We start from the raw sequence: 15,895 nt of genomic DNA, 5'->3' as shown, positions 1-15,895 counted from the left end.
GGGGGGGGGGGGGGGGGGGGGGGGTAGTCATAGATCAGCTGAGGGAAATGGCAACGAGAAAGAGACGGAGTGCGCGAGAGCATTAAGGCGCGTTCACAAAAGTTCTGTATGACAGTTAATAAGCAGTGGACGGCGCGTGGTCGAAATGTAGGCGAGACTGGTGTCGGTTGAAAGACAAACGATTTATATCTTGATAACGTTGCACATCACTCTTTCGTAATTTTCTTCTCGAATTCTCGTTACTTTTTCTTTAAACAAGAATGCAGCTGATCAGGCAATTATAGTTTATTTACTGCCAATAGACGGCAGACGAAACGGTTTCATTCAATTCGGTAAGGTGTTTCCACCGACACCGTCCTTCGGTAGATCCCTTGCAAGTTCCCCTTCAAAGCGATGATTCTACCCTTAAACCTTTGTCCTCCCTCCTAACGGTAGATGGCGATGAAGTTCAATCCACATTGTAAGTATCGTCCTGAATAAAGAAGCCCCTTGACTCAGTTGAGAGCTGGAAAAAACTTAAGGCTAAAGGTGCGCCTCTTCTAAATCCGAAATGGAATCTGACGCAATTGACGTAACCTCGGACCTTCACCCGGAGTCGCTGAAACATACGCGGCACTCGTTAGGTTTTTACTTTTTCCCCTTCGTTCTCCCTGCCTTTTCCCTTTCCTTCTGCTCCTTTCGTTCTGTATTCTTAATTCCAAATCTACTGCGAGGAAAGTCGTTATAGTTGTTATTTGACTTCTCTCTCGTGAGGATGCCCCGCGGGATATTCAATCCCGACACGCCCATCTAGGTTCGCACCTGCCTGGCTTCCGTGTTGCTCCTCCATTGCATGTGTCACGTATTCACGTATAATTAATTGCATTCACATGTAGATGCACCTCGAGCAACAAGACATTTATCGATTTGACAATATTCCCTATTCCATTTATCAAGGCCCACGATTCCTGTGCGCGTCGTACGTTACCTAGTTACTCTCACGAATATCCGTTACGAAGAATTTTATCTGAAAATAGGTAAACTCGAGCAGCCAGAGTGAAAAGAAACGAGAGACTCCTTGAAGACTTGAAATTATTTGGCATGAGGATAATAGAGAGTGTCACAAGTTTTCGCAGACTCTTTCATAGTACTGTGGACGCAATGAGGAAGGACCATTAATGCTTTCTCCAGTCTGCATCAGAAAAGGCCCGGCGAGCATCCTCAAAAGAAAACAGCCTGAGCATCGATCCTGTTTTTCACTATTTCTTTTTACAGAAAATGCATCACGCAACCAACCTCGAGTTCATTGAATCGAATCTGACGGTGCGTATCTGCACGCACACGATTGCATTAAAATGCTGTACCTGTGCGAGCGCTCGTGCCTGCGAATCCATCAAGCACAACGATACAAACCGTCCAGAAATAAGATCATCCGATTCCTCCGATGCTGGACCCAAAAATCCCATCTTATGTTCAACGTATGGACGCTTAAATCCTGCTTACAAAAAAGATATACAGTTGTAGAGACCGAGAAGGAGGATGATAAATATCGACAAGGTGTATCCGGTATAATCAAAGCATCATTCGAAGAATGAATAGCAATACTGAGAACCGGTATATTGAAAAAAAAAAAAAAAACTATCATGATGGATATCTCATAATAGAATTTAAGAATAAAAAAAACTATCGAATGAATCGATCAGGTTTCTTAGTTCTTCGCATAGAAAAGGAGAAACGGAATTTACTATTTAAAGGTGATTTTCGATGCTGCGACACATCCTGTCAAATTTTAATGTCTTTTATTTTATTATTTTTTTACCTATCCTCTCTCTCTCTCTCTCTCTCTCCCCCACTCTTTCTGTCTCTCCTCGAATGAATTCTCTGTCGCTTGACTATTTTCTCTTTATGAAACTACCGAGTGCAATTGCTCGAGATTAAAGATGCGAGACTGAACTCGTGGCAAGAACAACAAAGTGATGGCCGAGCAGAGCGACCCGTGGCGCCGAGTTCTTCACTCTCTGCACACGATACACGCATTTATGTATTTTTATACGCATGCAATCGCATCTCGCGTGGGTAATTATTGGCAGTACAGTAAATCTGAAAGACCTCGACGTTTTCATATGTTCCGCTCGGACTAGGACGAATTAACGTAAGTTGCTAACGGACTACGATGACACGACACCGAGACAGAGCTAGCCTATTATTGTGATAGGTAGGTTGGGTAAGTAGATAGGCATATAGACAGATACAGAATCAGCAACATTGCTAGATTAGTGGCGCGTAACAATGCTAACAAATATAAGGTCTTTAAAGTCTGAAGATGACAGCTGTCAGCGATAAGTCAAGTCAAAATTAAATCAAGTAGACCACCAAGAACAGCTGAGACAGGAAATCAGCAAGAGATCATTAGAAAAAGACTATTGCTGAGAGCAAGGCAGGAGCTTTGAAGAATCCTCAATGAAATCCTGGATTTCAGGAGCTCTTTATCTGCCAGAGAAAACGAACAAACGAACAAACGAACAGACGAACAGACGAACAGACGAACAGAGAGACGAGCAACAGGTTGCACTCGGTGCATTGTCTCTCGAGCGATCGTTGCTGATTCCTGTGATCTTTGCCGCGAGGCCTTCTTTTCCGGGACAACTTACAACACACAGGAATCAGCAATAACGCAAATGAAACTACGGGCAAATGCAAATTAAACACGACAGCAATATAATCCAGCAATTTGGCAGTCTACCCACCTACCTATAGCGACCAATTCTAGATTAGAAATGGCTTAACGCCTATGCCTACCTAAATTCTATATTTTTTCGAGCAATTCCGAAAGTTGCTACTCTCGTCGCACGATGATCGTCCAGTCATCGGCTCTGATTAAGAGTTTCTCGGAACGCTTTAGAATTGTATGATAGGAGGCTCGAGTGACTCGGCATAATAAACGAACGTTAGAGAATAGGTGATGATAATGATAGTAATAATAGTAATAACAATAATTGTTCTGTCTCTTACATGTGGACGCGTAGAACATTCTATCTCGTTAAATTCTCGATTCAAAGTTAGCGTACGTACTACGTCAACTACGTACTTGCCCGGTGACCCCTCACCCCGGCCATCGGCAAGTTATGAAAGAACAAGGGCATCTTACTTAAGTATACCATATAAAGATTATTTAAGGTCATTGAATCGTCCATCTCTCTCTCTCTCTCTCTCTCTCTCTCTCTCTCTCTCTCTCCCTCGCCTCGTCCTGAAAGAGGTACGCACACGCGCGCAACACTCCTCAGTCTCCATTCTCATCCTGACGGGGTCCCGTGACGTGACGAGCATCGTATCCTCTTTATCACGCAGGCTCACTTATGGCACCGATGACTCTTCCTCCTGGAGCTGACGAGGAAGCAATCGCCATCTTTGAGTATGGCTACTCGCAGCAGGGCTAGCAATTCGTCATCTTCTTCGGGTCCACTTGAAGCTGCTTGGAAGAATGTCTTGGAATAGCCGATAGCAGCGACGTCGCAGGGACTTTTCCTCTTCCACGAAGTCTCTGGTTATCTCTCCGATCAACCGGTCTGGTTCTATACTCTGTGCGTGCTTCAGTCAGTCGCCTTATCAAAAGAAGTACGATCGTTCGATCGTTCGATCTCCCAAGCCAAGGGAACGTAGACGTCGTCGTCTTCGTGGAGCGGAGTATGGTTGCCGTTAATGCTCATATAGGAGGATAGTCGTATCCTCAATGATCCCGATGAGTTAGAGACATTTCTAGCTCACGGATATACTTGGCATATACTTGGCATATACTTGGCGCGCGCTCGATGGCTCGATGGCTCGATGGCTCGATGGCTCTGACTCGTGTTTACTGGAAGGAAGATAAAGTACATCTCTTGATATAGAAGAGCGGAGCGTCGTGTGTGCACCATAGGCGCGTCTCGTTACGCAGTGCCGGATATCCAGGAGAAGAGTGGCTTTAACGTGGCACCGGTTAAACGTGCAATATTCAAAGGACAGGCTTGTGTGCCGCCGCAGGCTCAAAGATGCGGGGAACGTGGATGCACATGCCCTGTCGTGCCATTCTAGCCATTCATGCATATCTAGATCCACGTAGCTGCGAAATAGGTTAACGTGAGGAAAACCGTAGATCATCGAGGTCAGGTGGACTGGACTCTCTCTGTGTGGCCATGCTCCAGTCAAAGAGCCTGAAAGCTCGCGGGCTCGTGCAGCCATGCAGGCAAATGCAATCAAAGAGAAAGAATCACAAGGAGCTTAGGGGGAGCGTTGCAGGGATTTCGAGAGGAAACTCATTGCATAACCCAGAGTTTGCGGATCATGCTTGTCTCACTCTCATCTTTCGAGCCGTCGATGCCCGAACTGCCGATCGTAAACCGAAGAAGGAAAAAAGGAAAAAAAGAGACCAAACAAAGGAGACGAGAGGATCAATGGAAGGAAGGAAGGAAGGGAAGTTGTAGTAACAATGGCGGGTGTCTGAATTAGAAAGAGCCGAGGAAGTGCTCGACAAGTAGTGGATCGTGACTCACAGCTGATAGCTCATAGCTCATGGTGCCACCAGCGGGAGCAGTTGCCTTTGCGAAAGCTCGACTTGACTTGACTATGTTGCTGGTTTCAGAGAAGCCGAAAAGAAGCGAATGGCGTGGGAGGTGGGGAGGCCAGTTAAAATAGAATAGAGAAAAGGAGCCAGCAATGGCAGCCAGAGAACATTCGCCTCTGATGCTCTGATCGATATCTCAGCTACATTGTTCCTCTCTAGCGAGTCTTTCCCCCCTCAGTCTCCCATAATCTTTCTCTCAGTAGCATGATTAGTAAATTTTCAAAACGTGCTATTAAAAAAAAAAAAGATTAGCATGTTCTGCTCCATCGCGTTTCTTCGTTTCGTTAGTCTCTCTCTCTCTCTCTCTCTCTCTCTCTCTCTCTCTCTCTCTCTCTCTCTCTGTTCCCCTCTACGTTCCTTCCTGCACCCCGTCAAAGCTCGCGCCATTTGGCACGGGAACACACCGCTGTCGCGTAATGAAAGCCTTTGCTCCCAATCGTGCACGATTCTCCCTATTCAGGACGGAAGGACGGAAGGACGGAAAACACTGGGAACGCACTCTTCCTTTCAAACTGGAACCGTCATGAGACTCTTATGATTCCTTGTCCACGTGTAGCTATGATAGGTAAGCAATTAAGTGAAATGATTCGTCGGGTTATACTTGTAGAAAAACATTGAGCGTAACATCCATTCGCTGTTATTTGAATTTTCATAGCTACGATTCTAGCAGGTTGAAGTTAATTTGTTATTTTAAAGAAAATGACGTTTCCTTTATCAGTGAGAACAAGACAGAAAAAGTGTGCGATCAACATGATTCGATTGCATCTCGTTATTCTCGTAATTTATGTCTGTCTGACATTTCCCTCAGTCTCCCATAATCTTTCTCTCAGTAGCATGATTAGTAAATTTTCAAAACGTGCTATTAAAAAAAAAAAAGATTAGCATGTTCTGCTCCATCGCGTTTCTTCGTTTCGTTAGTCTCTCTCTCTCTCTCTCTCTCTCTCTCTCTCTCTCTCTCTCTCTCCCTCTCTCTCTCTCTGGTCGTAAAATGTGAGAAAAATTGACGAGGTAAAAGTACTAATGAAACCAGAAGTGCGTGAGAGGATTAAGGTGATGTTCCTTTTAAATTTTCAATCATTCTCTGCAACCTTTAGCATTTATCGAGAAATCATATTTTTCTCTCTTCTTCTTCTTCTTCTTCTTGTTCTTCGTCTTTTTCTTTCAATCAATGGCCAAGCGAGATTATTGCGATTGCACGTTAGAGAGTGAAATAAATGGAGGGGAATTCTAAGGAATACAGAAGAAAGAAAGAACGAAAAGCAAGTACCGTGAGAAAATGAGAGAAAATAGGGAGAATTGAGAGAGCGTGTGCCGAACAAGCCGACTGGTGACTGGTGACTGGTGACTGGTGACTGGCTGCCCTAGTGAATGACTGGGTGGCCCAGTCGGATAAAGATGCGATATTCCAGCGAATCGATACGAAGCTGTTCCTTCAGCTAGTCGGTTCCGCAGCTCGTGCCGGAGAAGCATGCTGGACTTAGAGTGCGATAACGATAACCAGTAGAAAAAGAAAATATTAGGCAACACCCAACGGAGCAATCGGAGGTTCCTAGAATATCGAGGACAAAATGATCAGGTGCTGCGACTGTACGATAAGTACGATACACGTGTATGCATGTATACCGGTGCCACTTGCCGCTACTTATGCGAATGGCAAGTCAATCAGGGGAATTATATGTATTATGTATATTACACAGAGGAAATGCTATATCGATAAGAACTGGACCGGTACTGACGTATTTATTAGAGCTACCTTTTTTAAGATGGTTTCTTGAAGCTCACCGTAAGCAAGACTTCGCGGCCGTTGTTCATTCGAACGAGTAGAGGAGGACGGTGGATGTCATAGTGGATTGGTGATTGGTGATTGGTGATTGGTGATTGGTGTTTGGTGATTGGTCAATTCAAGCACTCTCCGAAACTGGAAGCGGTGGCTGGCCACCGGAAGCCATGGCAGGCGTAGTGGCGGTGGTGGTGGTTGTAGGAACCGGAAGTGGCTGTAGGGCCTGCATGTCGCAGGTGTGGGAACCGCGCTTCTTTAAGTCCTGGAACAATTGGTATATCGGACATTGAATTTCCTGGGACTTGATCGTCTCTAAAGATGGCGAAAACTAGGTAAATTTTGAAACAAGATTCCGAATGACGTTTACGGAACGCGATAGGATTTATCCTTGCCGTCTAACAAATACAGTCGTCGGCGTGACGACGAGTGGTGGTGGGACTGGAAACCGAGACGAATAGATTAGGACAGGATAGTCTGGATTGGGAAAATGAAGAACACGAAAATGACGAATGACACAGGAAGAGGTAAAAGGTGAAAAGTTAAAGAAGCTCGCGGAACATCATATTGAGCGCAGATCGATTTCTATTAAGATGCCAATCATGTGTTCCTCTTGTGCTTTTACGCGATCCCGTAGACTCTGGGCAAAGAGTGAGAGTCCAAACTGTAAAGACATTTTATAGAATCAGTTTCCCTTCGCGTCATATCGGAACCCTGTATTTGAGAAAAGAGAAAACGAAACGAAAGAAAGCAAGAAAAGTGAATAGTGATGAAACAAGTAGAGAAGCAGAGACAGACAGAACCGTATGTGTATACATATGCTACAAGTAAGCTAGGGTAGGGATGTACATTCATGAATATATATATATATATATTTGTTTATAGAGCTATGGAGAGTTTGACAAATTATCATGCAACCTTTAACCTTTTTAAGAAAAGCGACAGTATTTCTAAGGCTACCGTACAGTAAAAAAAAAAGCAAACCAATACACTTAACGTAATATCATTTATACGCACAGACTATGCTACTACTAACGTAATCTAAAATACAGATACAGAATCAGCTACGACTTATGTACAGGGGTATGTAATATGTACATGTAGTATATATACAATATATACGGTGGAAGCGATCTATACGCAAACGGCCACTAAAGCCTGGAAGCCAGTAAGAAGAAGCGCCATGTTCTGGGACTGGATTCCAGGATAGACTGAACCGAGATTGTAGATCATCGGAGTCGATAGAAGAGGAGTGGAGAGGAGAGGAGAGGAGAGGGTGGAGGGGAAAGAGCGAGAGAGAGTGAGAGAGAGAGAGAGAGAGAGAACAGTATGTAGGGCGCCATATTTATTATGACAGAGTCGAGCCCTGACGCCCCGACGGCAAAAAATAAAAGGGGAGAATAAAGGAAAGTAGTTTCACAGGTTTCAGTTGCCATCGAAATAACGCAAACGAAGGAAACCTGTCAAGCGCCATTTGTGTGCATATACAAATATATGTAGTTCAAAAAATAACAAGCGTAAAGATGCTCCGGACCGAGATATCGTCTTTCATTTTTTTCGGCTCCAAATAGGTAAACGAGATCAACATCATGGAATTGGACATTAGAGACTCTTGACTTGTTCATGCATTGCCCGAGGATTTTTTCATGCGTGAAAATCTGTGCCAGAACCTGCATGAGGATCATGAACTGACCAATGGCGACCATTTGCATTCAGATACGAGAATCACTGGACGAATAAAGCGCAGGCGAACGGAAGCGGCGCGTTTCTACATATATGTTATATGTATGTCGGCGTATCGCACGCAGCAGCCATACTCGATACTAGAATGGATACTCGTACATAAATGGATACAAAAAGTATAGTAGTGAAAAAAAGAAAGCTCGAAGAGGGAGGGACCAGGAGAGGAAGAAAGAAAGAAAGAAAGAAAGGAAGAGAAAGAGAGAGAGAGAGAGAGAGAGAGAGAGAGAGAGAGAGAGAGAAAAGAACTAGAGAAAACGATGAAGGAGAGAAGAAAGATCGAACCAAAGAGCGAAATAGCATAGAAGAGAAAGGAAGGAGAGGAAAGACGACGTCCGTGATTGGTCGTTTCCGTTAGCGTGTTTCTCTGGCGTCTTTACCTTTTTCCGCACTTGTATACGGTCTCCGTATACGAGCACCACTCTATCCTTGTTCTCCTTCGAGGTGAGCTGATATGACAAGCTCTGCGATGATTGGTTCCATATCATTTTCAATAATTTGGTCATGGATTTTTTATATCGTGTTTTTTCCCCGTCCATCGAATCCACATGCACATGAGACAATTTTCCATTCGGATCGCAGCAGCCGGCGTTTCAATAGCGGCGTTTTGCATATTCGGAGCGTTCGTGTTGAATAGTTTTTTCGTTTGAAATTTTGCATTTTTTTGCGTTTTACATTTTCAGTTTCGTCCATAATGCGCACGATTTATTGGATTTTCTCGGTTGCACCAACGCAAGTTGCACGACGATTGCAAGGAAGAAATACAGGCGCACAGTGTGAGAGCGCAAATGCGTGTACGAGTGCGAGAGCGAGAGCAAGATATAAACGGTAGCCAGGTAGTTTGATAACCAGGTGACCAGGTGACCAGGTGACCAGGCAGCCACGTAATCACAGGTAGGCAGACAGGTAGGCAGGTAGGCAGGTAGGCAGGTAGGCAGGTAGGCAGGCAGCAGCCACAGAGAGATCGTGCGGAAGCGGCGGGGAATCCAACAAGTCCGTTTAAAAATGTGGGAAGATGAGGTCCATTCCGGAAGATGTTACGTGTTGACGTGGTGGTGGTGACGGTAGTGGTAGCAGTAGCAGTAGTAGTAGAAGAAGGGGTAATAGCGGTGGTAATAGTAGTAGTAGTAGTAGTAGATAAGCGAGACGATCGTTGATCGCGACGAGTTGAAGCCACCGTTGTCGTCAGGATCAGCAGGATTGAAGATGATCGCCACAAGATCGCCATCGTTGTCGCCAGGAGCGTAGTCACCGTCGCCACCAAAAGACCAAGTAACGGGTGGCACGGAAATAGGGAAATAGAAGAATTGATTGATTGAGTGAGGTCAGCTCAGACGGCGCGGCACTTTTCTTAGTGCGTTTTATGATAACGGTCTGGCTTTGTTTTTTATATTTATTTAATTTATTAATATATTGGTATCAATTTGTTTGTTTTGTGTTTAATTTTCATTTTGCTTATTCGCCTTGCCTTGGCCTCGCATTCAACTCGGTTCCGTGATTATTGCAGCAATTTTCAGCTCGAGTACTTTTACGCACGTTTTTTTTTTGTTGCACTATTGCTTTCGTAATTCAGTATTATTTTTTAGATTTGTTTTTCGATATCTCGATTAGTTGACGTCGCATGTGCTTTGGCCTTGCGTAGTTATCGTTTTATCGCTTTTGACGCGAGTCGAGGCGGCTGCGATTTTTGACTCACAATCAGTCATATATCGATCGGTTTCTTAAAATGAGGCCTCGACGAGATAGGTCCCGTCCATGGCGACCCCAGTCTGGCCCCCAGGGCCCGAAACTTGGGCCCTTGTCGCCGGGATGTACTGACTGTACGCCTGCTGAAATCCACACCACAAGCACACACTACATTGTTGCACGCCAGCCACCTCTCGGCTAACCTAACTCATCTTCTAATGGAAGTGACCCTCTTTTTTTCCATCTAATTGGCAAAGCTCAGATTTACCAATCCCGATCCTTATACACGCTAACCCTTTTCCTGCATCCTCAATCTCGACCTTTTACCCTGCGCTTCGCGGATATTTGAACCCTGATGATAGAGCTGCTCGACAGCAGTGAATAATCCATTGGAAATCAATAATATCTCAGGAAAAATGGCGTAAAGAGCGCTGAATTTTTTTTATCAACAGTCATAACTCAGTTGAACTATTTTCAAATTTTGATTTTCAATTATTTTTCTGCCTGACAAGACACGCCACCTCAGTACCACATCTTCGACTTCGGTAACCGTTCAGCAATGAGCAGAAGGCGTCTCACCGTTTCGTATTAGAGCTCATCCCCTACCCTTAGTATCATTGCCAAAAGAATTTCTGGCAACGGAAAACTATGTTCTTTCATCCCGGTTTACAAAGCTAAAGCCTACTTTGCGCGAAAGATCTTCATTGACCCGAGTGGCGCCTACCATTAAAACTTTTCGTTTTCTCCAAGATTTTCTTATCATTGATGCAGCACGCGTGTTCACTAATCTGAAAAATTTCTACGAACAAATCATTCTACATTGATAATATTGAAGATACGAAGGACGCAATAGAAATTCTCTCGAGTTCCAGTTCTATGCTCATTCCCTATTCTACGATGCCTATGGTTACGTTCGCAACTAATGAATTAACTGTTTGCAATAAAGGCTGAAAATCAATAGGATTTATTATGGGAGCGATTTTCAACTGCATAGCGCGCAACTGCAAAAACGGTACCAGCTGATACGTAACACCTGAAATGGGTCATTTAATGGGAATAAAATACTCGCACGTACTCTTTCTCTCTTGCTTTATATACTATATATTATACTCCATATGATCGATATGTACAGAGACCGTCGCTATTCTCTTTAGCGATCGTTCGAATGGAAGCGAATAACTAGGAGACTGGAGCAATAATAGATCTACAGGTAATGGAAAGGGGCCTTAAGTTTATCCACATATAGAAAACAATTGTGGGACTACAAGATGTTTCTCCAAAACTATACAAGCGTATGTGAGTCATACGTATATTTACAAAAAGATTCATCCACCCCCCCCACCCCAAATAATATATATATATATATATATATATATATATATATATCGACGAGCAGAGAAAATCGGGAGAAAAAGGGGTTGCGAACTGCAGGTTATTATACAGGGTAGCGAATCAATACCGCGTTAGTGGACTACACGTGGGAATTACACCGTTTTTTATGTATTCTATAGGTATAACTAGGGGGTTACATATTGAGTGGCTTGATGCTCCTGGGGGTTGGATAAGAAGAATTAATAAAGGGGATTGCGTCAGTGAGAAGGTGACGTGGAAGGGAGTGCCAACGAACGACTTTTAAAGGGGGATTCCATACACTGAACTTTGACACTTATGATTGAATTTTCTCTTGCCTGGCTGATCTGAAGTGGGCATCCCACTACAACGTCCTGATGTTCCTTCGGCTATGCATTATTCATGAAAGCAACTCGTATTATATTATTTAGTACATTAATACTTGTTAGCCGGTTAATCCGTTATCATCGTGTTAACTCCCTTCCTCCGAGCGTATGATCCCTTAACGCGCGCAACCACTGTCTCGCTCAGGCAGCACAATGCCCAGAGACGAGGCCTGCTGCTTCACCTGTCACACTCTGTAGCCTGTTACCGGGAACTGTTCGAAAGGGGTCGTAGCACAAAACCCTGAGACTGTAGAAAGTAGAAAGATCGTCCGGACCAGTCTCAATGTAACTCCCTCTGTCATTGTCATTGTCATTGTCATTGTCATTGTCATTGGGATTGTTCTCAATAAATAATTGAGTAATATTTTAATTACCGAGGTGCGATTCGTTCCTTTGAAAGTCGTCGTCGGCGTCGTCGGCGTCGTCGGCGTCGTCGGCGTCGTTACCCTCTGCCAAGCTCTACGTAAAAATGAGATCGCAATAGCAAAGAGAGAGGAGCAACCCTCCTCGCGGCAGAGCGAATCGTTGAAAGCGCGTTAATAACTGCGCGTTTGGTAAGTGCTTTCTCGTTTTTGATTGGCGGAGGGCCGGATAGGGGAAGGCAGAGGGAGGCGGGTGAATTGCTACGAATCAAAGTTCCTCGTAAATTTACATCAATGGCAAATAATAAATCAAGCCCAGAGTCCATGAATTAATGGGAAGTTTTATCGAAATAGAGAATTTCATTCGTAATTTTTTTAGAATGATTTCTTGCACTTGCGTATAATTCTATTTTCAAGAGGGTTGACAAGAGCATACACGACCTCGTGAATCGCTCGTATTTAAATTGACATTTCAAATGTGAATTAACGGAATATTTATTTTTGTAAATTAACAAAATTGCAGGACCGATGTCAAGTTTTCAAAAAATTCCTAAAATTCTGTACACCCTGCCTATCTGCCTAAAGTTTCTCATGTGCCAGAGCAACCCCCTCTTGTCCAAGTACCCACTTTCTGGGTGACGCTCGTTTCTCTCGGTGCCCCAAGGCATCCCGGGCATCCCGGGCATCCTGGGCACACACGTCATCGTTCACTCCTTTTTAACAAGACTAACCGCTACCGTAACCGGAACTACCACTCCCCTATGAACTTGAACTTCCTTGAGTCCCTTCCCCGACCCCACCTTACCAACCACGTTAATAACTGAAAAGTTCCAAAGGCGCGCTCAATTACTGCGTAATAATTAATGTCTGGACGGTGTTAAAGCGGTTTTACAGCACGCCGTCGCCGACAGGCCCGTCAGCCCGTGTGTAACAGTAGGACGGGAAGAAGGGCTCTTTTAAAAGAATCAACGCGAAAATGAACCTCCGTATTAATTGCATCACTCCCTAGTTTCATAGGGCATACGGCACTGGGAGACTACGTGCCCAAGTAGGTGCTGTAACGATCGAATTTAAGTCACGTTCACACAGGAGCTGCGAATTTCACCTCCTCCGAATTTCAAATTCTGACGCGTGAGATTCTTCATATTTTACCGCTTACGGTGGCTCAATTGACATTTTCAAGATCAACTGTTACCGTTCGATCAACTGACTTACGAGGTGTTTACGCTTCCTTCATTTTGCCTCATGAATTTTATCATTTTACTCAAATGCGAAACCAAGTTCACTGAGCGACCTCATTATTGGTTCACACTATTTTTAAGAATAAATGTGCATTTACATCGTTTAATTAATCGTGCCGTGCGAAGACGCTCTTCTACTCTCTACTTGTCATTTTCTCTTATTCCCGTTCCAATCAACCACTGTCCTGATCATTCCTCGTGCCAAAACTTTTGCAATATCCCACTTTCCAAACAGTATCGTTCGTAAAAATGAGCACCAACCCCTCTCCAGGCTACGAGAGAAGATCTTCCGATTCCCTTGCCAGACGAGTGTGACTCGCCTGAAGCCAAAGGAAACGAGTGAATCGCCACAAAGTACCTTAATTTATGAAGTTGAGCCCGTTTCGAAAAAGAGCTCAAAAATGAAAGTGGCACATGGAGTCACACTCCATGGCTGCTTCTGCATAGAAAAACATGGAGAAACGAGTGAACGCGCGCGATTAGAGAAACGATCTGCGCTCTGCCGCGTTATGCCGAGAATCGGGGGTTCCGTGCACGTTCGGAAGTTCGGAAGTTCGGAAGTTCGGAATGTTCTGCAGTGCTGCGCTACGCGGAGGACGTTGTCGGCCACACCGACATCCTTGTCACATAACCTATCTAATCGCAGTGAATGCTTCCGAAGAAAATGGAAGACGGAGAGCAGAACGATGGAGGAGGAGGAGGAGGAGAAGAGAAAGTTAAGAAATGTGACAACTCGGCAAGCCGGGGAAAGCCGGGGAAAGCAGGGTGGTCGAGTGATCATCGAAATTAGTGACTAGTTCGGAACAAGTGCCGGACTACTTTTTAACATATAAGCCTTCATCGAGATGCTCCATACGAACAGTACAATGTGTATATAGAATTACATTAGCGAGTGTTCTAATATAAATCTATAATCGCTCTCACGCTCTCCCTCCCTCCCTCCTTCCTTCTCGCCTGTCAATTCCAGAGAGAAGAGATATTCAGGCGATTATACAAAATCATTAAAAGCATCAATGGCTTCGTCTTTTTTTAAGGAGATTCAATAGCATATCCTATAGGATGCCATACCGATCGATCGATCAACGGATTCCCTCTGTCTTCAATGTAAATACGAATATTCCTAGATGATTTCGTCCCATTTTCATTAACTCACTAAGTACGCGTAATTACCATTATGACTCGCATGCTTACTCTAAATATATTAATTACTCATTGTCTCATTAGTAATTATGTAATTGCGGACCTCGTGCCGCTTTCCTCTCTAAAGGGGAGCCGTCGTAAAGCACTGCCTTAGGCCTATTTCTATTGCTAACTGAGGTACCTTCAGAATAGTGTATTTGTCTTTGATCCGAGGCCCGCTTTGCGACGTCTCTTAACGCTTAATGCAACTTTCGAAGTTGCATCGCTATTCGGGTATAGGCCACTCAAAAATCACAACGCGTAACACGGGCTGCTTTTGGAATGTGTCAAGTATTTCGAAGCTAAGGGTGTCGCGCGCGACACGTGAGCGCTCCAGAGTGAGAGGCGTCGACGCCAGGCGTCAGAGCCCACACGCCGACGCCTCCTTTTTTCCCATTCTCTCTCTCTCTCTCTCTCTCTCTCTCTCTCTCTCTCTCCCCCCGCTCAGAGAGAGGAATTCGCACGTGCGAGACGCGTCCAGCGCGAAGGAACGATTGCTGAGAATTTTAAATATTCGTAAAAACACTAGGGCGTCTAGCGTGATAACTGATAACGTTACAACGACGCCGAGCGTCGTTTCTCTCTTTGATACGTATACATACATGTATGTAAGAGGATAAGAAGTGAATAAAAAATTTGTTAAAAGAAAAGATAAAAAATTACAAAAACGCGAAGTGACGAGATAAGAGGAAAAGTTTCTCGCGTTATAATTCAGGAAGAAGAATTCAAGAGCTAAAGAGATTTTAAAAGTGACTCCACGAAATCTCTGACTCGCAACTGCCTAATTTCTCGAGATATTTCATTCGACATCTTTAGATTGCTAACTAATCGTAAGATTGTTCTATCCTAAGACGAAACTTATTAAAGGGTTTCATCGGTATAGTAACCTAGCTGATAAGGCTTTCTTTTCATTTTTATCTTTAAGAAGTACTTTGGAGTCTTGATTACTTATTTTTTTTATGATCTCCCGTTACGCAATTTTTTTGGCGAAACGCGCTACTGTACGAGGGACAGATCGGCTTCCTGTTCCAGCTACCTCCGAACCCCTGGACCCAATGACAGTGCCAATCCCAATTACGACAGCTAGATCAGGATCACGAGGTGGATCCCTTTGTCAAGTACACATTTGACCTGAAGACGAATGTAAAAATGGTCCATTCTGTGTCCAGTGTCGGCGGAACTTTGTGGTTTGAGTACTGGACTACGATTAAGTGCAATATGTATAATTGTATACGAATGCGTACATACTGCGACTATATATATATATATATATATATATCTAATTCTAAGTGTATGGTACATTGGTACACAGTACAAGTTACGAAGTTGGGATTGGGTCTGGAATTGCGTTGAGGAATAAAATGGCGCATCCGAGATTGTCGAGATTTTCGAGATTGTCGTAATCGCACTGGGTCGAAGCCACTGCCACGCGCACTCTTGCCGGATACGCTACACCGGAAGTGAACGAACCGGAAATTAACAAGAGCTCGGGGATAGTCGAGGGTGGGCACCGTGAGCTCGGGCAGGACTTAAGTCGTGCCGAAGGTTAAATCTAAATGGAAGACGTGGCGGCTGGAAGGGAAAGGGGGTGGGGG

General features: G+C 44.2%; 1 protein-coding gene across 21 annotated transcripts in view; it reads right to left on the bottom strand.

The window, feature by feature from the left end:
- LOC107267422 (potassium voltage-gated channel protein Shal) overlaps positions 1–15,895 on the bottom strand; it is a 41,056-nt gene that overhangs the window by 2,955 nt on the left and 22,206 nt on the right. For 11 of the 21 annotated variants that reach the window (XM_025084669.1, XM_025084673.1, XM_025084668.1 and 8 more), the window contains exons 6-7: positions 8,477–8,560; positions 4,763–6,621 (exon numbers count right to left, since the gene is read on the bottom strand). The exons of 1 other annotated variant lie outside the window; for it this stretch is intronic. In XM_025084669.1, coding sequence (XP_024940437.1) covers positions 6,481–6,621; positions 8,477–8,560 — 225 coding nt within the window. In that variant the 3' untranslated portion in view covers positions 4,763–6,480. Of the gene's footprint in view, positions 1–13; positions 3,833–4,762; positions 6,622–8,476; positions 8,561–9,597; positions 9,926–11,470; positions 11,522–15,895 lie in introns of those variants that run through there. 9 more of the 21 variants (XM_025084680.1, XM_025084682.1, XM_015739126.2 and 6 more) reach the window with 7 other exon arrangements.

Source organism: Cephus cinctus, unplaced genomic scaffold, assembly GCF_000341935.2.
Source record: "Cephus cinctus unplaced genomic scaffold, Ccin1 Ccin1_scaffold0401, whole genome shotgun sequence".
Taxonomy (NCBI): Eukaryota; Metazoa; Arthropoda; class Insecta; order Hymenoptera; family Cephidae; genus Cephus; species Cephus cinctus.
Note: the sequence above shows the minus strand (reverse complement) of the source record. Positions and strands in the feature narration are given on the sequence as shown.